The sequence below is a fragment of the Echinops telfairi genome, unplaced genomic scaffold (assembly GCF_000313985.2).
Source record: "Echinops telfairi isolate 266 unplaced genomic scaffold, ASM31398v2 ScPeMD7_10;HRSCAF=50, whole genome shotgun sequence".
NCBI classification, from domain to species: Eukaryota; Metazoa; Chordata; class Mammalia; order Afrosoricida; family Tenrecidae; genus Echinops; species Echinops telfairi.
Genome location: NW_022103907.1, coordinates 61,261 through 86,463, shown reverse-complemented (window position 1 = coordinate 86,463; position 25,203 = coordinate 61,261). Strand labels below are relative to the sequence as shown.

Genomic DNA, 25,203 nt, shown 5'->3' with positions numbered 1-25,203 from the left:
TTTAAAAATGCAATGATCAGGTATCAGGCATCTAAGACCCACAATAAAACCATACCCAAGGTGAACAGGGAGGGGTCATGGAGTGGAGACCCAATGCCCATCTGTAGACAATTGGACATCCCCTCACAGAGGGGTCACAGGGAAGAGATGAGCCAGTCAGGGTGCAGGATAGCACCAATGAAACACACAACTTTCCTCTAGTTCTTTGGTGCTTCCTTCCCCCCACTATCATGACCTCAATTCTACCTTACAAATCAGATTAGACCAGAGCATGCACACTGGTACAGATAAGAGCCCACAACACAGGGAATCCAGGATAGATGAACCCCTCAGGGCCAACAAGGAGAGTAGAGATACCAAGAGGATTAGGGGAGGGTTGGGGGAGAAAGGGGGAACCGATCACAAGGATCAACCTAGAACCCCCTCACAGGGGAACAAATAACAGAAAAGTGGGTGAGGGGCGACGGAGGAAAATGTAAGATATGGAAAAAGTTAAAGTAATCTATAACTTATCAAGGGTTCGTGAGGGAGGCAGGGTTGGGGAGAGAGGAGGAAGAATGGGGAGCTGATATCAGGGGCTCAAGTGAGAAGAGAAGGCTTTGAAAATGATGATGGCGGCATATGTGAAAATGTGCTGACACACTGGATGCATGTATGGATTGTGATAAGAGATGTAAGAGCCTCCAATAAAAGTATTTATAAAAAATGCAATGATCTAACAATGTCACGTCTAAATTTATCCCACAGATATCAAGTTTAGCATTGTTTCTAACAGTGAAGATCTAGAAAGTCAATCAGAAAGACACCGTAGTTTTTATTAATTTTGTCTGTACCACACTCCATCCTGGTCCCCTCAAAAACTCTCTCACCATTCTATCTGATTTAGGGATAGCCATGGGACCAAAGTCTCCCCTTCTATTTCTAATTCAGATGTAAGAAAAAGAGACTCCCTCTCCAAGGAGGTTTTTTCAAAGTGGGAGGATATTAATACAGGACTGCAAGGAATCAGCTTTACTGTGTGGGTTAAGAACTAATCTATGTCTAAGGTATAAAGATTGCCCTTTCCCTGTCTCGAGCAAAGAAGAGTAATGAAATCAGAAGGCATAGGGAAACAGTAAGTCTAATGGATGCCGGGACCACGAAAACATCCGACCTTCAGCCCTTACATCAGAAGAACACTACCAACTGGTCTGAAAGGGATCACATTAGGTCTTGGAAAGAGTGGGAGAAAAATGCCGTACAAAACTCAAAATCATAAAAGAGACGAAGTTTACTGGTCCCACAGAGAGTGGTGACATCCTCAAGACTGCACCTCTTAGTCACACTGCAGGTCTGGAAGTAAACTCAGCTCTGTGGCTTAATTTTCAGTCTTTAACAGAACAACAGGGATCTTCGTGGTACTGTTGGGTAAACACTGGACGAGTAACCACAGGGCTGGCAGTTCAAACCCACCAGCTACTCCTCAGAACAAAGAGGAGGCTGCCTGCTTCCATAAAGATTTAAAGCCTCAGAAACACACACAGGGTTGCTCTGAGTCAGAACCAACTTGATGGCCGCGGGCATGAAAAAAACAAGGGCACAATACCAGCAAGGTAGCACACCTTAGAATCACAGCCATTTCAGATCAGAAGGGAGCATGTGGCCAAGGTCAAACTTAAGAAGGGTTAGCAAAGAAAGAAAAATGCACACAAGCAACACAGAAAAAGGGTACGTGGTGGCACATTGGGGGAATTGCAATGAATGAGAAGAAACAAAGCGCATATGGATTATTGAAACAAACAAAAACAACAACGACCGATGATCTGCTCTGTAAACTCTTATCCAATTCACAATAAAATGTGAAAGAAAGAAAAAAATGTATCTAAACAGATAGCAAGAGACACACAGGTAGGGCTTGAATGTATCCTGGGGATAGGAGTTCTGTCCGTGTGACATAACTTGAGGTCCTGCTTCATGCCAGTCTTCCTTCAGCCCTGTGAGCTATTCTTCACCGCAGAGAGAACCATCACTGTTCCTCCTGGCTTGAGTTTTTCTTATTTGCAACCCAAATAGTCTTTTATGACTATAAGTCTGATAATGTCTAGGTTAAGATGGTACAGCAAACATGCATATCTAATTTACTTTCTCCCCAAACTCCAAGGTAGTAAAGAGATTTTTTATTTTTTTGTGTGTGTAGCCGATTATTTTATTAAATTTAATAGTTCAACCATATCAATCTTTAGCACAGTCAAATTTAGAACATTTTCTTTTTCCTATACTCATTTGTATTCCATTTTGATAAAAATATACACAATAAAATATGTACAATATTCCCAATTCATAAATATGCACAAATATATTCTCCAATTCAACAACTTATACATAAATAATTCAGTGCCATTGATTATATGCTTCCTGTTGTACAACCATTATTAAAATCCCTCTCCTAATTATTTCACTACCATTAAAATGAACTGTCACCCTAAGCAAAGCAGAGACTCTTCCTTCTTCACCCAGGGTAACAGAGGTCAAGTTTGATTTCTTTTCTGTTCCTTATTAGTTTTCTTTTTTTTTTTTGTTTCATTTCTTTTTTTCTTTTTTCTTTTTTAACATTTTATTAGGGGCTCATACAACTGTTATAAGAGATTTTTTATTTTTAAGACACTAATTCACAAAGAAATGAAACTAGGAAAGAGCACTCACAACTCAAACTCACTGCCATCGCATCGATTCTGACCTACAGTGACCCCACAGCACAGGGAAGACCTGTCCCTGCCTGCAGGTCCAAGACCGAAGGTAACGCGTCACAAGAGTGGAAAGCCCTGAATGGCTGGCTTCAACCTGCTGACAGGTGGTTAGCAGCCCTAACCTGCTATGACACCTTAGGAAAGAGCGCAGCAACACTACATTTTTGAAAGTTAGAAAGCAGACAGAAGAATGGAAATGAACTTGGCATAACTAAAAGAGAGGACTCCCATGATGCCCCAGGGGGATGACTGATCATGTTCTCTCTAGCATAAAATGACAATGATGTGTCTTAAGGTGAACCAGAGACATAGATGAACCTTAGATGAAAGGATGGTGTGTTAGACAGGGTTCTCTAGAGATAAAATCAAATTGCTGATAAATATATTTATTTATAAAGATAATTAGATATATAACAAGAAATGAACTGTTAAATTATATACAGATAAATAAAAGAAATGAACAGTTAAATTATACGCACTACAAATGGCTCAGAGTTGTGACACACTAGCAGTCCTCCTCATCTCTCTGCTGTCAGATCGCCCTCTATTTATAGAGAGAGCTAGGCTATGTCAGCACAGCAGCCAATCACAGGGCAGATCACCAACTGTCAACTAACCCCCAGTCCCAACTGCCAGTCCCCAGCTCCAGAGATGCCTTAAAGGGACCTCAACTTACAGAGACACAGTCCACAGGGTAGGCGTCCCACAGGTAGTATAGTCTATAAATTGAGGCAAAGAACGAGCAAGGCAGCTGCACACTGGTCCGATGATCAAAGAGCAAGAGACAAGAAAGGTGAGGCTCACTGAGCCATTATCTCTCCGCCCTTCGGTTAATCCTACTTGCACTTATCGGCCAGGCTGGCATAATAAACTATATCAGATGGATTTGGGGCTTGCACTTAATTCTAGCCCAATCTAAGAACAATTAGTTCTGATGACATGACCTGCTTGATGCGCCCTCATGAAGATATGGGTGCTACAGCAAAGTGTGATGAAGAAACTAGATGGTGCCTGGTTATCAAAAAGAATAGTAGCTGGGGTCTTACAGGCTTGTTTTCAAACAAGCAGTCATCTAAATGAGCATCCACGTGGCAGAAGCACACCAGCCCATGTAATCCAAGGAATGTAAGTACCTGTAGTATAATCCAAATCTAAAGGAGGCATCAGAGCTTAAATTGTGAACACCTGGTTTATAAGAAACTATGGATGACAGTGGAAGCCCAAATCCATTTGTAAGGACCCCACATGTATTAAGCCTCTGGTGAATCCCCTCCAAATTCTAGTTGAGGGATGTGAAGAGCCCTGTTATCAGACAGAGAGCATTGCAAAGTCGATTACAGCCAACTTAGTTAGGTCAAAATGTAATATCATTTGATCTTCTTTTGACCCATTTAAATTTGTTCTAGTCTTGAATATTTTCTGCTTTCTTTTTAATTGAGGTTTTTATCTGTTTGAATTGGTTATTCTTGATAGTGTTTGTCTTTTAATGTTCATCTACATATGAAATCCAGGACAGGCAACTCTATAGATTAATGGCTCCTTGGTGGCAGAGAAAAGGGGAGCTAATAATGATGAGGACAAGAATGAAGAAAATGCTATGAGACTGATCATGGTAATGACTGTGCAACTCTTCTTGATGTGACTGAACTACTGAATTGTATGATATGTGAATTATATGCCAATAAATCCGTTGAAAAATAAAATAAGAGAGGACTCCCATACCATTAGTGGGGAAAGCTGAGAACCAATCTGATTCCACTGCAGGATTCACAGAAACCATGAAATATGAAGACTTAATTAAAGCTGGTTGAGTAACAGATCCTCCTCCGACTCACCTCCTTCCCAGTTACCATAGAAACCCAGAGGCTAATCTCTAGAAAGGTAGACCAGAGTCTTTGGACAATGGTTAGGGCATGAACACTGTATTCAAGAAACAGTTCTGCCCTGAAAATAGCTGCATGCTGAGGACCTGCCCGGACTGCTTCTACCCCACAGCTCTACAAGTGCTGGCAGCCAGTCCTCTTTTCGTGTAGGAGATTAAGACAGTACTCTTCAGAGAATACGATTGGCAAAAGGAGAACAACCATAGACTCTTACATCAAGTCAGTATTCTCAACAAAAGGCCCACCCAGAAGGCTGGATAGTATCTAGTCAATCAATCGTCCCCATCTATGTATTCCACGCTGCCGATCAGTTTTCAGTCTCCAAATAAGAACACACAACTACAGATTAAATGATACTTGAGAGACTTCTAAAATAAAGACCAAAACAAACAAAAAGAAAAGGGCAACCTAGAGAAAACAGATTAGTAGAGAGATGAGAGGAGCTAACTGTAATCTGGAAAAGAACAAGGGGTTATCACATTAAAAAAAAGAATATTCAAGGAAATACAAAGGCCTGCATTTTGATAGCAAAATAAAAAGGCCAAAAGATAAAGTTGCAAAAAATCTCTCGGAAGGGAGCAAAAAGATAGGAAGTTAGAAAAAAAGATAAAGAGAGGTCTAAAATCTTAATAACTCTAACGTAATTGCAGAAAACAAGATGGCACAATCAATGACATATTTACGTGAATGCAACTGTCAGGAGGCCCCAGATCAGAGGACCCCAAAATGCCCAGGAACTATGGGTGCAACTAGACCGACAGCGAGGTGCATCGCGGTCAAGTTGCAGAGCCTGAGGACAAAGGGAACACCACTGAAGAAGACTCATGCCCTCTAGTTGCACACCTGTTAAAGCTAGAGAAAGACCTGTCCCACACCAAAACAACAGAGTAAGGTAAGAACACTGAGACTGTCAGAATCAAGAAACAGAAAATCCAAAACAGGAGAAAAGCAAAGGAAATATCAAGAATGACCGCAAAGTCAAGTCCCAGGATGACAGTTTAGCAGCAGGTCTAGGGAGTAGTAGGCCCGACAAGAAGGAAAACCATATTCTCCAGCAGAAATGTCTTAAGAAATGCTGAACCTGATAAATTTGTCAATGGACTAACCATGTCAAAAAGCTAGACAGACTATTCAAACATAACAGAAGAATGAGTAAGAGCTACAAAGAAAACCAAAGACACACAGAAAACTAAACTATTACTAACTTGAAGGCAAAATTATTTGACTAGGACTACTATTTGCCTAGCATCATAATGTAAGTGCTAAATATAAATTTAATAAACCAATAGGCAATGTTCAAGTTAATGACTTGAAATACAATAGTATCTAATTTTTTAGAAATATGAGTATTTGTAAATGCCTGAGGATATAACTGGAAGAGTTGAAAGTTGTAGACTCTATTGATGAGGATTTCAGAAAGGTATTTTGTTTTTAATCATTTTTAACTACACATTACTGTGTAAAAGCAAAAATTAACTTTAGAATAATGACATAATAAAGTCTAATAAATTATGGTATAGCCATTGCTTTGTTTTTAAATAGAACAAAGTTCATACATTAATAGAAACAATAGATACATACTTATGTTAAAAAAGTTTGTCATAGAGGAAAAAAAAATGACAGGCCGACATGTTTTTGTCTGAATGTTTAGCTTTAGTCCTACAGATAAACCCCTCAGGGCAAATAATGAGAGTAGCGATGCCATGAGGGTGGGGGAAGGTGGGGAGAAAAGGGAGAACTGATGGCAATGATGGACGTACAACACCCCACCCCACTCTGGGGGACAAACGACAGAAATGTGGGTGAAAGAAGACAGTGGATGGTGTAAGAAATGAAAATAAAAATAATTTATAAATTATCAAGGGTTCACGAGGGTGGGAGGGTGGAGGAGGGAGGGAAAAATGAGGAGCTGATACCAAGGGCTCAAGTAGAAAATGTTTTGAAAAGGATGATGGCAACATATGAACAAATGTGCTTGACACAATGGATGCATGGATGGTGAGAAGATCTGTTAGAGCCTCCAATAAAATTACTTATTTAAAAACAAAAGAATTTATTCCTACACGTGCATGTTCATATATGTGTAGAAAATGAGCAAATAAAAAGAATGGCTACCTCAAGGTGTCGAGACTGAAATTTTTTTTTCACTTTTTGGAATTCTGTGCAATTTACGTTTTCCCTTTATAAAGAGGTTGTATGCTAAATTTGTTTTCATTTTCTCTCTTAATTTTTAAAGAAAAAAAGCCTTTCCATATGCTGACCTGCCTCCTGACGCAGCAATCCCAAAGTGTCCAGGATCCGACACGCTTCCAGGGAGCACTGCATCATGGCTTCCTTTTTCTTTCCCGAGTGAAGGGCCTCCGCCATGAGCTGTTTCCCCGTTGAATCATCCACGGGTAACCTACATTGGTTTGGAGAGAATCATAGCTCAGCTCGATCTTCAAGAAATTCTCATCAAGGCAACAAACATGTCATCTTTTTTTAACTAACTTTTCAATCTCTCGATTCCTTTTCTTCTACTCTGCTAAAGCTGGGCTTCAAAGCTTTCCTTTCACCCTATCTTCGTCCCAGGGGATAATTTAAGTGTTGCTCAAATACCAAAGCCCCAAATCAAGACTAGCTTAAAATTAAAGACTTAATACTCAAGCTGTTGTCTACAACCATAAATTAAGAACATACCTCACCCTGCAGAGCCAAGTACTGTGCCCCTGTTCATCGAACTCATACTCTAATTCTTCTCCTGTGGCAGAGAGATGGACATGACAACTTTAATAGGATCTGAAAACTACCAGTCAAGACAAAGAGAAAAGAGCAATGGTTAAATAACAACAGTGGCTCCCGTACCACAGTGAATTACTGGACTTCAGAGCATTTTACTTCTCACTTTTAGGGATTATCATCTGATAACAAATTAAGATGACTTCGAGGCAGAGAAAAGAAAACTCAGATTAAAGCCCAAATGTCCACTGGATTATCAAAACCTTTTTAAAAAAATCATTTTATTGGGGCTCATACAACTCTTATCCATGCACCCATCCACTGTGCCAAGCACATTTGTACATTGTTGCCCTCATCATTCTCAAGAAACCTTTGCTTTCTACTTGAGCCCTTGGCATCAGCTCTGTCAAAACTTTTTGTAGCAGAATTTTGCATCATCAACTAGGTTACTGATTTCCAGGTTTCCCCCAAGATTTCAGAGGGAATAAAGTATTTATAACCTAAAGCAGCTTTTCTTTTAACACTCAATGATTTCCAAAGTCCTGGTGCAAATAGCAATAAACAAAAATTAGCAGCCTGTGACGGATCCGAACTATTCAAAGACCCCTTTCAGACGGGCATCTATGAGCCTCCTTGGACTGGCCTCCGGAGGTCATCTGTGGCTCGTTTGTCCCGGTTGCCTGTTTTCTGTCATTGCCGATGGCTGTTGAGTTGGCCCCAACTCACAGAGACCCCCGGGGACCCCCACGCACAAAAGCAGAAAGCGTTGCCAGGTTCTATGCCATGGTCAGGATCGGGGGTCGGCTCGATCCCATGGGTGTGGCCACATTGCATTTCGATTGCCTCTAACCTAGGGCTCCCCTCCTCGCTCTATATAAACAGCATTCTGCTGTGATCCACAAAGTTCTCACGGGCTGATTTTTAGAACTAGCTCAGCAAGCCTTTCTCTCTAGTCTCAGTCTGGAAGCTATGCTGAACCCTATCTACCATGGCTGACCCCAATGGTGGGGAGATGTTGGTGGCATGGCTTGCAGCAACTAACAACATGCAAGCTTCCACAGTATGGTGTCCTGACAGAGGGTGGTGGGCCGGAGATCACATTACACCTTCCTCTGCAGAGCCACCCACAGATGTTGTCAAAGCATCTCGACTGAAACAATCCTCTGTGGAAACGTTTTAGACAGAGAAAGTGTACTTTTTTCCTGAGACAGGAAGAAAGACTACTAATATTTTTACAATTAAAAAAAAAATCTGAAGTTCTCAAACTTTTTGGTCTTAGACTCTCTTTACATTCTTAGAAACTATTGTGGTACAAATGTAGTTGACACAATTGATGTGTGTATGGATTGTAGTAAGAGTTGTATGAGCCCCCAATAAAATGATTTTTAAAAAATTATTGGACTCCTAAGAGGTTTTTGCTTATATGTGTTACATTTATCAATACTGACCAGAATAGAAATTTTAAATTTTTACACTTGATCTTAGCCAAAAGGTGGAGAAGCAATTGAAATTTTAATTTTTAAATATTAATTTGTCTCAAAAAAAAAGGAAACCTGAAGCAAATGACCAAATAAAACCAAACTCACTGCTATTAAGTCGATGCCAACTCATAGCAACCCTACAGGGCAGGGTGGGACTGCTGAGTTTCCAAGCCTGTAACTCTCATGGGAGTAGAAAGCTCCACATTTTGCCCTCAGAGCGATTGGTGGTTTCAAACTGCTGACCAAGAAATTAGCAGCCCAACTCATAGCCACTAAACCACCAGGACTCCGAAGCAACGGACCACAGAGCCAAAACAGATTAGTGAGCAGATACATATAGCATTATAAGGGTAGCACTCAACCGTACTGCTCAGATCCTGGCAAAATCAGAATGTTTACGTACCTTCTCGGTCAAAAAAACCTTGGAGAGCCTTTTTTGGATCCTTTATATAAAAGGCCTCCCTTTCCTGCTGAAATTCTAGGACAATGGGATTCTCTTCAGCCTCGTCCTCTATAGCATCTTCTCCTAGAGGAAACAGGAAAGAATGAAAAGATAGGTGTTAAATAATAATAGAAGTGTAAAATCTATAGAGGTAATCTGTATGGTTGACTATTATCCTTCGAGCTGCATGAAGAACATTATTAGTGATGCAAAGGGTCTTCAGAGAAGGGGAGAGGGGAAAGCCCACAAGCAAACCACCGGAATCGAGAACATTTCAGGCTTTTGAAGGTGTGTAATAAGTTACTGCTTGTTTTCCATTTATTTCCCCCCTCCATCTACAGTTTAAAGCAACACCATTTACCACTTTTTTCTTTTTTTGGTTAAAATGTAACATCTTTTTTGTTGTTGCTGTTTTTTTAAACATTTTATTAGGGGCTCATACACCTGTTATCACAATCCATACACACATCAATTGTGTAAAGCGCATTTGTACATCATTCTCAAAACATTTTCTCTCCACTTAAACCCCCGACATTAGGTCCTCATTTTTCCCCTCCCTCCCCGCTCCCCCCTCCCTCATGAGCCCTTGATAGTTTATAAATTGGTATTTTGTCATATCTTGCCCTGTCCAATGTCTCCCTTCACCCACTTTTCGGTTGTCTGTCTCCCAGGGAGGAGGTCACATATAGTTCCTTGTAATCAGTTCCCTCTTTCCTACCCATTCTCCCTCTACCCTCCCTGTTTCACCACTCACACCACTGGTCCTGTAGGGCTCATCTGCCCTGGATTCCCTGTATTTTCAGTTCCTATCTGTACCAGTGTACATCCTCTGGTCTAGCCAGCCTTGCAAGGTCGAATTCAAGTCATGGTAGTGGGAGCGGGGAGGAAACATTTAGTAACTAGAGGAGAGTTGTATTTCTCATCGTTGTTACATCGCACCCTGACTGGCTCGTCTCCTCCCTGAGACCCCTCTGCAAGGGGGTTCACTTTTTCTGTAACACAAGCCAACCTGTGCTCCTCAGCCTGGCATTCTCATCACCGCACACTGCGGCTGAACGCCCTGTGCCCAGTCATGTCCCAGTACTACCCCTACCTGCCACGAAGCCGGCCTACTCAGCACCACCTGAAAACCATCCACCCCTGCCTGAACACGATTCACGAGGTTCCTCACAAGTTTCGCTTTGACGGGCTACTTTTCTTCTCCTTCACGGCCTGACTCAAGACCCTTCTGCTTATAAATTGGTAGTTTTGCAAAGATCTGAGTCAGTGCTGCCCAATAGAAATATGAAAGTATATGTCATGTTATGAATACGATATTGTACATTCTTTCTTTTTTACTATACATCTTTCAAAACCAGTGTGTATTTTACACTTACAGCACCTATTTGGATTACCAAATATACTCGAGTATAAGGCAACCCGAATACCAGCCAAGTCACCTAATTTTAGCACAAAAACTGCATAAAGCATGTGCTGAAAAACTCGGCTTATACATGAGTATATGCGGTACCAATATCTCAAGTGCTCGAAAATCATGTGTGGCTAATGTCTACCACAGTAGACAGAAGAGGTTAAAGTCCTCATTGACTGCTCTTCTCTGAAACCTTACTGTAGCATGGTAAAGTAACTTACGCTTTTAGCTTGTTTGGCATCGTTAAGAGAACTGAGGAACAGGAATTGGAAGATTCCTAAGTGAGTGTACAGCAACATTCACAAAGGTAACGACCGAATATGACAATACACCCAAAGCCAGATAAAAAGAAAAGGTACTTTATTGTCCCCCTCTGGGACCACTACGATAACCAGGCAGCCATTTAAAGTTTATCTCCTGCATAGAACTTATTTTCAGGCCATTTCAAATGACTGTGGATCACAGAAACCACCCAGTAACCTAATGTCAGTGGATCTCAGAAAGGGAGGCATGATTTCAATCATTCCTGTTGAACTAGGCTCATAGTTATTTTTTACTGTTTCTTCCTCTCCTTAAAAGTCTCATTGTAACTAGCCTCTATTGAGCCATTTGTTTTAAAAAAGTAAAATGAGCTCCCTGTATGCATACAGAGGAACTGCTCAAATAGACCCTATATATTTTCTTCTTTTGCGCTTTGATTTATTTTTAACCAGTACTTAAATAGTTTCTTAATATGTTTCTTGTCTTTGCAACTGTACATTACCGTCATTGTCTCCCTTTTAATATTCTTATCTCTGAACAGCACATCCTTCAAAATTAGTTTTTTATTTTACATAAAGATACCACTTGCCCTATCTGCTGGAATCATGGAAAGTTATTTAATATGAAATATATATATCACAGTACCGTAAGTAATAAATCTAAAATATTAACCTTTGGCAGCAATTGCAATCTCTTACCCATTCCCCAGGTGCAGCCGATTTCATCATCCTGACTACTCGGATTTCTCTTCGTTTCGGTGGATTCCATATCCTCTTCTTCGTCTGAGTCTTCTCCTAACATCTTCTTTTCCAACATCAGTTGTTGTTGCTTACGTAATTCCTTCAACTGCGTTACCGTTAACTCAGATTCTGCCTCTTGGTCTTCCTCTGGTCCCTGGTGAATCCAGTGAAAACATCCACTTAGATTTTAGAATTATGTTAGTCACTTTCAAAAATAAGGCTATCTGTCTGAGGGGCCGGCCCCAATCCCAAGTACGTGGACACCTGTCCCTCCCCCCAGAAGAATTTATTTCAGTGGACAGCACTGAATCTGCACACTGAATCTGCAGCTCTGGGAGAGGGACATGTCTGATCAGAGCACACGGGAGCAAATGAAGGTGGAGGAAGAGAGATTGGAGCACATCCTGGCCCATCAAGCCTTGAGAACGATATTCCCGCTCAGAGCAGCCAGTCCAGAGAAGATCATACGGCCGGCCCCACTATGAGACATGACATCCCTCACTGACCCATAGCCCTACAGGAGACAACATTGGAGACACAGTGTGAGAATTCTGCCCGATCTGATCCCACCACACCGAGGCAAAACACAAAGGGCATGGAAGAGAAAAGCAAGGGAAACAGAGCAACGAAGTCCCCAGGGAATACCAAAAATAGACTTTGGAGCCAGGGCTTGGTGCCCCATCAGACTCGACCAGAAAACACTCCTAAAGGCCAATAAATAGTCCTTGAACTAGCTACAACCTTTTCTTTTTTATTGTTGTTGTTTTGTCATTGACTTTTTGTTGTTGTTGTTTTGTTTTCTTTTGTGGCTTGGGTTTGCTCTGTCTTGTTTTTGTGCATGTTATTATCTCCGCAGGTCTGTCTAAATAAGATAGGCTGGATGAACAATGTGGAGGAAAAAAACAACAGGACCAACAGTTCCAGGGGGACATGGGAGAGGGGGAGGTGGGGGGAAATGAAGTGGTGTTAACAAACCCAGGGGTAAGGGAACAACAGGTGATCCAAATCGGTGAAGAGGAGGGTGTAGGAGGCCTGGTAGGGCATGATCAAGGGTCATATAACCAAGAGGAATTACTGAAACCCAAATGAAGGCTGAGCATGATAGTGGGATACGAGGAAAGTAAAAGGAAATAGAAGAAAGAGCTAGGAGGTAAAGGGCATTTATAGAGGTCTAAATACAGGCATATACATATGCAAATATATTTATATATAGTAATGGGTAAATATATCTAGGTGCATATATTTATAGGTTTAGTATTAAGGTAGCAGATGGACATTGGGCCTCCACTCAAGTACTCCCTCAATGCAACAATACTTAGTTCTATTAAACTGGCATTCTATAATATTCACTTTCCTGACACAATCGCTAAAGACAAAGTGGGTGCATAAGCAAATATGGTGAAGAAAGCTGATGGTCAGCTATCAAAAGATATAGCGTCTGGGGTCTTAAAGTCTTGAAAGTAAACAAGCCGCCATCAAGCTCAGAATCAACAAAGACCACATGGAAGAAGCACACCAGCCTGTGTGATCACAAGGTGTCGAAGGGATCAGGTATCAGGCATCAAAGAACAAAAAATCATATCATTATGAATGATGGGGAGTTTGGAGTGGAGACCCAAAGCCAATCTGTAGGCAACTGGACATCCCCTTACAGAAGGGTCATGGGGAGGAGATAAGCCAGTCAGGGTGTAATGTAGCAACGATGAGACATACAACTTTCTTCTAGTTCCTAAATGCTTCCTCTCCCTCCCGCCCCCCACCTCCCCACCATCACGATCCCAATTTTACCTTACAAATCTGGCTAGACCAGAGGATGTACACTGGTACAGATAGGAACCGGAAACACAGGGAATCCAGGATGGATGATCCCTTCAGGACCAGTGGTGAGAGTGGTGATACTGGGAGGGTAGAGGGAGAGTGGGTAGGAAAGAGGGAACCGATTACAAGGATCTATATGTGACCTCCTCCCTGGGGGACGGACAACAGAAAAGTGGGTGAAGGGAGACGTCGGACAGGGCAAGATAAGACAAAATAACAATTTATAAATTATCAAGGGCTCATGAGGGAGCGGGGAGCGAGGGGGAAAATGAGGACGTAATGCCGGGGCTTAAGTGGAGAGGAAATGTTTTGAGAATGATGAGGGCAATGAATGTACAAATGCGCTTTACACAATTGATGTATGTATGGATTGTGATAAGAGTTGTATGAGCCCCTAATAAAATGATTAAAAAAAAAATGTTCCTTGGGTTAATGCCCTACCACGGTGGTTCTCAACCTGTGGGTCGCAATCACTTTGGGGGTGTCAAACGACCCTTTCACAGGGGTCGCCCCAATCATCACAGTAGCAAAATTACAGTGATGAAGTAGCAACAAAAATAATTTTATGGTGTGGGGGGGGGGACACCACAACATGAGGAACTTTATTAAAGGGTCGCGACCTTAGGAAAGTTGAGAACCACTGTCCTACCAGGAAGATAGTTTGTAGCTCATACTTAAAAACACTATATGCTTAGTATCCTAAAAGTAATAATGTTAGGAAAATCCGTTTTGACCTGTTTTTTTCCCTTCCACTTTGTGAAATAAGTTCCCACTTGCAATGTCTACTTTACTGTTTGGGGAAATTTGTTTGAACTCGGGTTAGCCAGAGGGTCTGAGATTCCTCCATTTGAGGCTGTGACAAATTATTAAGTTTTATCTAGAGCTGGTTTTTCTAATAAATTGAACCATTTATACCAAAAATTGCTATACACAATTGGGAATAGATTATTAATTTCAAAAAACATTCATGGAAAAATGGAATTAAAAGATGATAAAATTTTTCCATTAACTTTTTAAAAAACCCTAGTACAAACAGCCTTCTCAGATCCAAATCTTGAGAAAGGGCACATTCCTCACTACCTGGAACCCAGATTCAGGACTGTGAAAACATCAGCACCTCAACCTTACTCAGAAGGACCCTTTGGGTGCTCCTAGAGTTCCTCAAACTCACCCAGGATCAACACACCCTATTAGATGGCATCACAGGGTAAAGTCTCTACCTATTGGTAGGAAACAGCTTCTACTTCATTGGAGGTCAAGTCCAAGGCTGAACCAAAAGGATTCTTTGTTCTCTGCTCAGTTTGCCTCCTAACCCAGATTTGGTGAGGCCTTTGTGGGATTAGGATATCTAGTTCCAAACCTTCAATTCACCCCCCCCCCAAAAAAAACACACACCAAAAACGCTTCAACGACTGTCACCGAGTCAATTCAGATTTATCAAACTCTTAATGTAAGCCCATTTTAAATCTAAGATATTTTGTTCACTAACTGAAAATGGATTCCAAACCTCCTATTTGTCAAATTTTCCATATTTTGTTAGAGCAACCTTTCTTAGTTTAGGCATTTCAAAAAGCAAATGGTAATATATTCAGTTTGTAGAGCAATTTTAAGTTTTGGTATTGGAAGAATGATTGCATCCTAGCAAGATTAGGAAGATAATCCAAAGGGGGGTATTGTTAAAAGATAGTGCACCCAATTGAAATCTTAGCTTTTTCATCAACTAGAAATTGGTGAGAAAAACCGTTTGGGGAAGAGAATAAATAATCAGATAAGCCATCACTAGCCTAAAGCATGCATCCTTAATAAATCATCTCACAGTTTGTATTGTAAGTAAACTGATCAAAACTGTAATGCGACTAGAGCATCCCTTCTGCGAAAGGCTCCCTGTTCAAAGGCGGTTTTCCGGCCCAATAAAACCTTTTAACTAGAATGGAGTTCTTGATCAGATTTTTTTTTTTTTTTTTTACCCCCTGCCACAGAAGCGATCGGGTTCTTCCATTTCTGGAGTCTTGATGGGGACAATATCTTTCCTCGGCGCAGGCTTACGGCGCTCGGGCGCCCTGGCCGAGCCTAAGACTGCTACTTTGAGGTTTTCGGATTTACCTGCAGGATAAAGAGCCGGGTGCTGCCTCCCAAGCGAAGAACGTGTCCCACGTGGACCCGACAATAGGTGTGGGGAGGGATGCGGGTTTTGTTGAGGAAAGTGCCGTGGGTGCTTCCCAGATCGTAGAGATAGAAGCCGGGCCCGGGGCCGGGCCCGTCTCCGTCGGCGCCGGGCACCCGGTGCTGCAGCACGGCGTGGTACCTGGACACCGAAGGGTGCTCCAGGCACACGTCGCAGGTCGGCAGCCGCCCGAAAAGGCAGCGGCTCGTGCCTTTCAAGCTGCGGGTGCCAAGGATGGTGCCGCCCTTCAGGGTCTCCAGGCTGTAGGGGACCGTGGCCGGACCGCCCCACGGCGGCTCTTGATAGGCAGGCGCCCGGGCCGGGCCACAGGAGGGAGAAGCGGTTGTCGGGGGTCGCGGGGGCTCCTCCTGTGGACCCCGGGCCCCTCCGCCGTCCGGCCCGGCAGGTAGAACTTGAGGTTCCCCGGAATCCGGGTCCGGCGGCGCCGCGGGTCCCTCTTTCTTCGCTTCCTCGGCATCGCAGGGACTGGTGGCCGAGGCCCTGCCCCGCGCTGCAGCCGGTGGCACGGGCAAGGACGGCTTCTTGAAGTCGCCGTGCAGTTCTAGCGGAGCTGGCGGCTCCGGCGGAGGGGGCCGAGCAGCCATCCTCGACCGGGTGACGTCTCGAACTCCGTCCCCGGGAAACGTCACCCCTCGGTCGCAACGTTCCCCTGGGCGCTTCCTTCTCCCCCAACGTCCTTCGGCTTCTTTGGGAACGAGGGTGGCGTGGCGTCTTCACGAGCCTGAACGTCGGGTGGGTCTGGTAACACGGGAAGGTGGGAGTACGAGAGAAAGGCGTCTTCGGCAGCCGGGGGACATCTTTGCCAGGTGGACCAGCATAGGAATCACTTCCTGTGTGAGAAGAAGCGCTTCCGGAGGCCTTGGCCCAGATCAACAAATCGGCCTTCCGCGCCAGGTGGGTGGCTGTCGTTACGTTTTCGGGGCCTGAATCCAGTGCGACCGTGGAGCGTGACTCCTCCCTGCACGTCGGCAGGTCCACCCCTCCCCGCCTCCCGCTGCCCGGGTCTCGGGGAACCCGAGGACGGTGGTGGGCGCCCCGCCGACCGCGACGGAGGACCCCCCGCGGGGACGTTGCTGGTCGGCTCTTCGCCACCTTTCTCGCTCTTTCCGTGACGGTAGGCGGGCTGTTTCCTCTGCTTCCTTCGTTCTTGTAGTCTTTCCGAAACCGGTTATGGAGGCAGCATGATTGAAGGGTTAGGGGGGTGGGGCGTGTTCCCTCTTTAAGGCTTCGTGCGGCGGAGCAGCGGCGCTAAGGCACCAACGCCAAGTTCGCAAAAAGAGAAGTTCATTGGAAGGTGACACTCGCGGGGAGACGGCCACGCAGGTTGCCTTGATGGTGTTTACTTTGAAATCATAATACTTGAAGATTGTATACAGAAGTTCATTGGAAGGTGACACTCGCGGGGAGACGGCCACGCAGGTTGCCTTGATGGTGTTTACTTTGAAATCATAATACTTGAAGATTGTATACAGAAGTTCATTGGAAGGTGACACTCGCGGGGAGACGGCCACGCAGGTTGCCTTGATGGTGTTTACTTTGAAATCATAATACTTGAAGATTGTATACTTTTTACCCTGGAATTCACTCGGGGTGTGGGGGGATGGAGTCAAATGCAGATGTTTTACATGAACTCACGTTTCAGGATAATCACAGAAAACACTTGGTGACCATGAGCAACTGAACGATAAGGTTCTTTTAAGTCTTCTACCTCAGGGTGTCCCAATTGAGTCACCAGATAACAGGAATTCGCCTTTTGGTCACTAGCAATCTGGTAAATAAAGAGGAGATTCGCAGGCCTTTCCAAGAGATGTCTATGCCCAACCTGTTTGCCTCTGAGCAGTGTAGCAAGTTAGAAACATCCCAAAGGGATCTTGGTGAGGGTCAAAGAAAGGATGCTGTGAATGAGATGACAGTATGTAAAACATAGTGCCAGGAGGCTGTAGCTCAACTCTCCTCCACGGCCACTTGGGCTATGGGGCAGGACACTAAGTCTCAGTTTCCACATCTGAAAAAAATTTGGAATAATATAACAGTAATAATAATAGGATCTACTTAGTAGGGTTATTAGGAGAATTGAATTCGTCTGTAAAGACCAAGCATGGCGTCTAGTAAGCAGGCAGTCAGTGCTACTTGTGACTGAGTGCTGGACACTGTACTAAGACAATGGCTATGAGGAGTAGGGGAGAGAATCTGCTTGTAATTTAGGCCTCCTTAAAATGCCTTCCGTGATGGGGACGTGCACAATGCCACGAGAAGGTCCTGAAAGGAGATAGACTCTGTCACATGAAGTGATGGAAGTGGGTGACTGAAAGTATACTTGGGAATGAAGTCCACCTAGGATGGGAGGGGTAGCAAGACATTTCTGGCAGAGCCCGCACAGCTTAAAGAGTCACTAGTGGAAGGGTGTGCTGGTCACTGATGCCCCAGGAAGCTCCTCGGGGCTTGCGATTGACTACACTTGTGCCTCTAGATCCGCACTGAGGCTTCCTTCAATGTTGAACTGTTCTGTGTCTGTCTCTCCCTCCTCTCAGGACAGGGGGTTTCCATGATCAGTAGTTGCCTCCACACAGAGTGCCCGGCGCTCCGTGAAAGTTTGTTGGACTTGAGACATATAGGAATTGGGAAACGGTGGGTTGAAGCCAGAGTGTGATTTTTGTTTAATGCCAGGCTTTAAAACTCTGACTGGTTTTTCTCCAGTAGGCAGCAAGAAACCATTTTAAAACTTAGTTCTGAGTTTTCAGAATATTAGGGCTAGCAGAAATGTGGGGAATAGGTTAGACACAAGTGGAGCCCGGAAGAAGAGGGCATAGTGAGGAGGCTACAGAGTGCTTCAGAGTCTTTCCTGTGCCCACACGCCCGTTGAAAGCATAAAGCCATCACGTTAGTGCTTCATGAACTTCCCCCCAGGACCGATGAAAAGGTTCCCATGCTTGACAAGCACATCGTGAGAACCACTATTACTCATCTGTAGCCCAAATTCTTTTTCCCCTACTGATCTAGGACAAGTGTGTCAAGGTACTCTATTAAGAAAGACTCCAAGCCTCATAGTTAAAGTACCATCCCTTGCAAAATGCTCAGGATTGGGCATATTGGGAGTTCTAGTGATGAGTTAGAGGTTGATGGAAAACCATCTAGGCACTACCACCCCAGATATCATCCCAGCTACTAATGTACTATTGACACAAAGTCTACCCTTGTTTCAGTGCTGTAGAAGTATCTTTGTGATCATGGTGACGTGGTGACGTGACGGGAAGTTAATCACCTTTCACTTATTTTCTCCAGAGAGAACGGCTGTGGGCCTACAGTTTTGCTGATCCTGACACTCATCACATGATCTTGAACTGCATAATTCTTCTGTCAATAGTTCGTACACTTTTTTTTTAAACCACGAAAGCCTTTGGTTGTCAGAGATTTAAAAACACGACTTTTAGGATATCATTTACATTTAACCCGAAGCGCTTCCTTTCATAGTCCAAAATGTTGAGATACTGGGGTGAGATACCAATCTCATCAAGCCAGACCAATCGAAGTTCCTTTGATTTGCTCCCTCGGGAGTTCCGTCTGGTGGAAGTCCATGACCCACCCCTGCACCAGCCCTCAGCCAACAAGCCCAGGCCTCCTACTGTGCTGGACATCCCCTCTGAGCCCTGCAGCCTCACCATCCATACTATCCAGCTGATCCAGCACAACCGCCGCCTGCGCAACCTCATCGCCACAGCGCAGGCTCAGAGCCAGCAGCAGACAGAAGGCATCAAGACTGAAGAGAGTGAGCCTCTTCCCGCCTGCCCCGGATCCCCTCCTCTCCCTGATGACCTCCTGCCTTTGGATTGCAAGAATCCCAATGCCCCATTCCAGGTCCGGCACAGTGATCCAGAAAGTGACTTTTATCGGTAAGACCAGGCGTATTTTTCTCACCCACTCCACCCCACACTCCTGTGAAGCATGTCATAGCATTGCCATTCTCCTCACGACGTGGCCAAAGTTGCTCAGATAATTAGCGGGAAGTATAAGACTTGAACCCCATCTCCTCCTAAACTGAGAGAATAAATTTCTGTTCATTAAAATAGGGACGAAAAAAAAGGAGGAATGCGGGAAGAATACAGTCTCTACTCCTGGCTCTTCCTTCTTGATGGTCGTAGATCTAATCCCCTCTTAATTTTTGATGCCACACCTTATATAACCCCCTGGAATATAAAGCAAGCCTCATGGCTCTTCCAGTCTATCTGTGGGTTTGAAGGAGCCTGGTACACCATTGTGTATGCACCAATTGCAAAGCTAACTGCAAGATCAGTTGTTCAAACTCACCAGCCACTCCGTGAAAGAAGATTAGGTTATCTGCTCCATGAACCCTGAACCTTTGGAATTAACAGTTTGAGGGGTCCTGGGGACACAGTGGTGAAGTGCTCAGCTTCTAAACAAAAGGTCAGCAATTCAAACCCACCAGCTTGGCTGTCTACGTTCCTAGAGTTACAGCCTCAGAAACCCTAGGGAGCAATTCCCCTCTGCCACCAGGGTCACTATAGTCAAAACCAGCTTGACCACAGTAGGGTTTTTTTGTTTATGAAGTCTTATTAGCTACTTGTGAAGTCTTTTGTGTTTGACCTTGAGACTTGGTCCTGGGAAATGACATGAAAACATGAAAAGTTACTTGGAAATCAAGTATCTTGTTTGTGCTATTTTTATCTACTTATTTCCTTTACTGGAAGGAAGTGAAAGAGAGTAGGAATTTCCAGGTAGATACATTATTAAAGGCTAGTTGAAAGTTGGGAGATGCTGGTGGTGCGCTGGGTTAAGCGATGGGCCACTAACTTACGGTCAGCATTTCAGACTCACCAGCTACTCCTCGGGAGAAAAATGAGACTGCTCCCATAAGGATTTAGTCTCAGAAACCTTATGGAGTAGTTGGCCTCTGTCCAACAGGGTCACCATGAGTCACCGCCAACTGACAGCAGTGGACTGGGGCTTTGCTTCTGAAGTATTTTCTTGGGCAGATTGTGATGTATGCAGTAGTGATTAGGAGCAAACTGGTATATTCTGAAGAACATCGAGTCAGACCCCCACTACTGACTGATAGGTAATACATAAATAACTTTGGCAAGTCAAGCCTTCTGAACCTCAGTCTCCTCCCTGGCCAAATGAATAATAATGGGGACCTTACTTGTTTCACAGACAAGGATTGCCTGAAAACGTTTGGAAGCTGTAAAAGATTTAAATTGCTCTTAGAAAAATGGGGTTGCCTTCTCAGTTCTAAAAATGACACCTTCATGTCATATAAAGGATTTCCTAATTGGAACCTCAAATTTTTGAAAGTCATATATTGCCTAGAATGTGAGGATATGGTTGTGGGTAATTAGATATCAAAGCACCGTGGAGCAGTGTGTGTGAACTCTCTTTGAGTTTTTTATGTTTGCTGCCTATTTGTGTTTGGTATGATTTTCTGCATATGAAATCCAGGATAGGTAAGTCTATAGACAGTCCCTGGATTAATAATTACCCAAGGGCATGGCAGGAGAGCTTGGGGGGAATTGAGCCAGCAGTAAACACAAGGAGAAAATGTTCTGCGATTGATTGTGGTGATGATTGCACAACTCTTAATATGATTGAGCAATCAAATTGTATGATATGTGAAGTCTGTGCCAACAAAACTATTAAAAGAAAAAACCAAGTTATTCGGATCCTGAAAGCGCTCAGAATTGAGTTGATGGAGAAAGAGGGAAACTTACTTGTCGCCTGTTTGGTACTGTTTAAACTTTTTTATGACAGACATGTGTTGCCTTGTGAAGTTTCCTGTGATCAAAGAGCTCAGAAATGTGTCCGTTGGTCAGACAGAATTTCCCTGGACAGCAGGGACTCATTATTAACACTGCCCTGTCTCCACCCGCAGTGGTAAAGGGGAGCCCGTGGCGGAACTCAGCTGGCACTCCTGTCGACAGCTCCTCTACCAGGCAGTGGCCACGATCCTGGCCCACGCGGGCTTCGAGAGCGCTAACGAAAGTGTCCTGGAGACCCTGACTGACGTGGCACACGAGTATTGCCTCAAGTTTACCAAGCTGCTGCGCTTTGCTGCGGATCGGGAGGCCCAGCGGGGGCAGACTCCCTTCCCCGACATTGTGGAGCAGGTGTTCCATGAGGTAGGCGTCGGCAGCGTGCTCGCCCTCCAGAAGTTCTGGCAGCACCGCATCAAGGACTATCACAGTTACATGCTGCAGGTGAGCGGACCCGGTGGAGGGGTCCGGAACACCAGGTCTTGGAACTGCGCGTGCGTGACTCTGGGTTAGGCTGTGGGCGGCTAGCATGCGTTTTTCTTAGCCCTTGTTCCACTGGGCCTCATCCCTATCTTGGCTAGACCCCAGGGAGCACCTTTAGTCAGTGAACGACCCCTTACTACTTCAGGAAGAAGTGACGGACAGGTTTGTGGCATCAGAGAGAAGGCGGCCAGCATGCTTTTACTCAACAAGGAGTGGTTGTGAGTGCCCCTGGGAATCAGGCACTGGGGGAAACCACTCCTGTTGAGGGGGAAGTAAAGACAAGCAGATAAGTAAAGATCAAAACCATTTCAGATCGTGTTTAGTGCTATGAAAAATAAGCAACTACAGTGAGGCAATACTGCCCAGAGTGGGAGGACACTAATTTTGGTTTGAACCAGAAATATCAACTATAGTCAACCCATGTCTGTGTCTCCAAGTCTAAAATATGATTAGGAGTGTTCAGTACACAGCAGAAGAGCCTTTGCTAATCGACCAGGATTTCAGTCATGATACTAGTAAGGTAGATATGCCTAGTGTTGGTTTTTAGTTGAAAACGAATCTTTGATTCACCTCCAACCAGCCTGACTTTTTCACCATATGCACAAACTCTGCCAAACTTTCTTTACATGTCTTTCTCGCTGATAAATGCAAACCCAACACAAGTTCCTTCCACTGGTGATGGTGGTGGTACCGGCCTTTCCCTGGGATGCAGCTTGCTCTTAATATTTCTTGGAAAATGAACTCTTGCTTGCCAACAGATTAGTAAGCAACTCTCTGAAGAGTATGAAAGAATTGTCAATCCTGAGAAGGCGACAGAGGATGCCAAGCCTGTGAAGATCAAGGAGGAGCCTGTGAGTGACATCACCTTCCCAGTCAGCGAGGAGCTGGAGGTAGACCTTGCTTCTGGAGACCAAGCACTACCCATCGGCGTGCTTGGAGCGCAGAGTGAGCGTTTGCCATCCAACCTGGAGGTCGAAGCTTCACCACGGGCTTCAAGTAAGAGAAATCCGCATACTGTAATTGTGCAGGAGCTGTTGTTCCCAGTATTTCATGATTTTTGGAATCACTCTTGGGAAGTAGTTGGACAAAAGTGGGGTGGGCAGGAGAATGGAAGTCCTGAACAGGTTATAGCTTCCTAGACATCCACCTTCTTCTCTTTGTCATTGATGGGAAATCATTAGCACAGCTTTACAGGCGTGCTTTCAAATAATTCCTAGTTCAGATCTGTCATCTTGTTGATTATTGGAGTTGATTTATTTGACCCAACTTCTTTCCTTAATATTCTAAATTGGTGCTTCCTGATGCTTGTACTTCATTTAAGATCGCTGCCAGATAGGTGGAAGAGTATTAATTGCATAAGGATGTTTGTATTGTGGCTCCATGGGTTAGGCTGTGGGCTGCTAACCACAAGATTGGCAGTTCAAATCTATCAGCCACTCCCCCCAGGGAGACAGATGAGGCCTTCTGCTCCATAAAGATCGTCCGTCTCAGAAACCCTAATGAGCAGTTGCCCTGTCCTATAAGGAGACTCCGTCAGAATCTAATCAATGCCAGTGGGTCTGGGTTTGGTTTGTGTAGTGGGACTTCCTTGAGTACCCCGATATAATGGGGGTGATGGGATGAAATAAGGCTATCCAGTGAACTGGAAGTAGAAAGGATGATAGAGTTGGTACCTTGTTGATAGGAAAAGTAGACACTTAAACCAGATTCTTGAATTACCCCAAGCACTGGGATCAGACTGAAAACTGAGCTCAAAGGACCTGTTTGCCTTGGCTGCTGTACTGTCTTCTGCCCCCGTCTTACCACGAGTTGTATGTTTTATTCTTAGGTGCAGAGGTAAATGCTTCCCCACTGTGGAACCTGGCCCATGTGAAGATGGAACCTCAAGAGAGTGAAGAAGGCCCTGTCTCTGGGCACGGTGTGCTGGGCAGCGATGTCTTTGAAGAGCCCATGTCAGGCATGAGTGAAGCAGGCATCCCGCAGAGCCCTGAAGACTCAGACAGCAGCTACGGGTCCCACTCCACCGATAGCCTCATGGGGTCCTCCCCAGTCTTCAACCAGCGCTGCAAGAAGAGGATGAGGAAAATGTGAAAGGGGAGATCTTCTGTGCAAATGTCCTAAAACAAACATTCTATTAACAAGAAGCCTTCGTGAATTCATTAGAATGTCTTCATAAACAATGAAATTCAGTGAGTTTCCCCAACGTCAGTGGTACTGAACTTAACCAAAAAAGGTTGTTTTACTTTTATATTGTTTTTGTAGTTTCCCACAGCAACCAAACCACCTTTCACAAACAAAACACAACACTGACGTGGCTATCTGGAAACCAACGGACTGCCTTGACTCCTGGCCCGACTGACTGGACTTTGCTTCCCTAGAGCCATTTCCCTGTACATCTGAGAAGACTCACGCCTGCTTTGAACTCCCTTGCAGGGGTGTTAAAAGGATTGAGGTGTTTGCTAACATCAAAGATGTTTTTTTCCATGTAACTTGCATTTTTGGTTCAAGTCACTGAGTCTGATGCCTAATAGGAAATAGCTCAACTCTACAGATTATCTCTAGTTGCCTTTTCAAACCGTCTGCCTATGGATTCTCAAAGGTCTGCCGCGACATAGCCTTTCTGCTTACTCAGATCGCTCGTGTCTCCCGCTGTCTTATTCTAGACTGACTCGGTTTACCCTCACCCTGGTTGCCTTTCTATTTCCATTGACTCCGTCTGTGTCTTTTTCTTTTTCATTGGATTCCCCTCCTTGGTGAATGGTGCCAACAGGAGCTGGCCACGCACAGGCTTGAACTTACTGCACCGATTTCTGCGTGGCCGCTGGAGAACGGGGTCCACGCCTCTGCTAGAGTTCTACACATGGTGTTTCTACTACTGAATGAGCAGTTAAAGGCACCTTTCTACTTTGTGAGGATGCTCCAAAATGTTTATGGGGAAATTCAGGATCTTTTCCATCTGTCCACGAACATTTTGAACCCCCTTCGGTTACTCATCCATCGGTGCCTGCCCTACCTGGCAGCTGAGTCTCAAGTAAATGATGTTGGACAGTGGTAAGGAGTCATCGGCAAATGTTTGCTATGCCTTGGTAATAGACACTGGCATGGAGTTTTTGTTTTGGTTTTTTTTGGCTTTCTGATGCTGGATTCAAGTCTTAACAAAATGTAGACTACTTTTTTAAGAGACCAAAAACCAAGGCATATGATTGCCTTAAATGTGCCAGACATTGAGAATAAACAAATTCCACCCTCCCCCCCCAAAAAACTGGTTTTGATTTCGGTAATCTATAGAT

The 25,203-nt window shown here is 44.2% G+C and overlaps 2 protein-coding genes across 3 annotated transcripts in view; one reads left to right on the top strand and one right to left on the bottom strand.

The window, feature by feature from the left end:
* LOC101653801 (solute carrier family 4 member 1 adaptor protein) overlaps positions 1-16,477 on the bottom strand; it is a 35,241-nt gene extending 18,764 nt beyond the window's left edge. Inside the window, exons 1-5 of the mRNA XM_013006831.2 lie at positions 15,584-16,477; positions 11,621-11,816; positions 9,212-9,334; positions 7,289-7,349; positions 6,871-7,010 (exon numbers count right to left, since the gene is read on the bottom strand). Of these exons, the coding sequence (XP_012862285.1) occupies positions 6,871-7,010; positions 7,289-7,349; positions 9,212-9,334; positions 11,621-11,816; positions 15,584-16,249 (1,186 nt within the window). The 5' untranslated portion in view covers positions 16,250-16,477. The remainder of the gene's footprint in view (positions 1-6,870; positions 7,011-7,288; positions 7,350-9,211; positions 9,335-11,620; positions 11,817-15,583) is intronic.
* Positions 16,478-16,517: 40 nt separating this feature from the next.
* Positions 16,518-25,162, top strand: SUPT7L (SPT7 like, STAGA complex subunit gamma). Of its 2 annotated transcripts, none has more exons than XM_045287060.1 (5): positions 16,518-16,559; positions 18,948-19,555; positions 21,550-21,874; positions 22,672-22,909; positions 23,742-25,162. In XM_045287060.1, the coding sequence occupies exons 2-5, from the start codon at positions 19,143-19,145 to the stop codon at positions 24,002-24,004; spliced, it is 1,239 nt and encodes a 412-aa protein (XP_045142995.1). In that variant the 5' UTR covers positions 16,518-16,559; positions 18,948-19,142; the 3' UTR covers positions 24,005-25,162. The 2 variants fall into 2 exon arrangements, with proteins under 2 accessions (XP_045142995.1, XP_004711149.1); XM_004711092.4 differs by lacking the exon at positions 16,518-16,559 and adding an exon at positions 16,590-16,779.
* The last annotated feature ends 41 nt before the right edge of the window (positions 25,163-25,203 follow it).

Bases quoted from the DNA above. Each gene is read 5' to 3' on its own strand.
- SUPT7L (XM_045287060.1), top strand. From the start codon at position 19,143: ATGTTGAGATACTGGGGTGAGATACCAATCTCATCAAGCCAGACCAAT. The intron at 19,556-21,549 runs GTAAGACCAGGC...CTCCACCCGCAG, and splicing joins CCAGAAAGTGACTTTTATCG to TGGTAAAGGGGAGCCCGTGG. The intron at 21,875-22,671 runs GTGAGCGGACCC...GCTTGCCAACAG, and splicing joins ATCACAGTTACATGCTGCAG to ATTAGTAAGCAACTCTCTGA.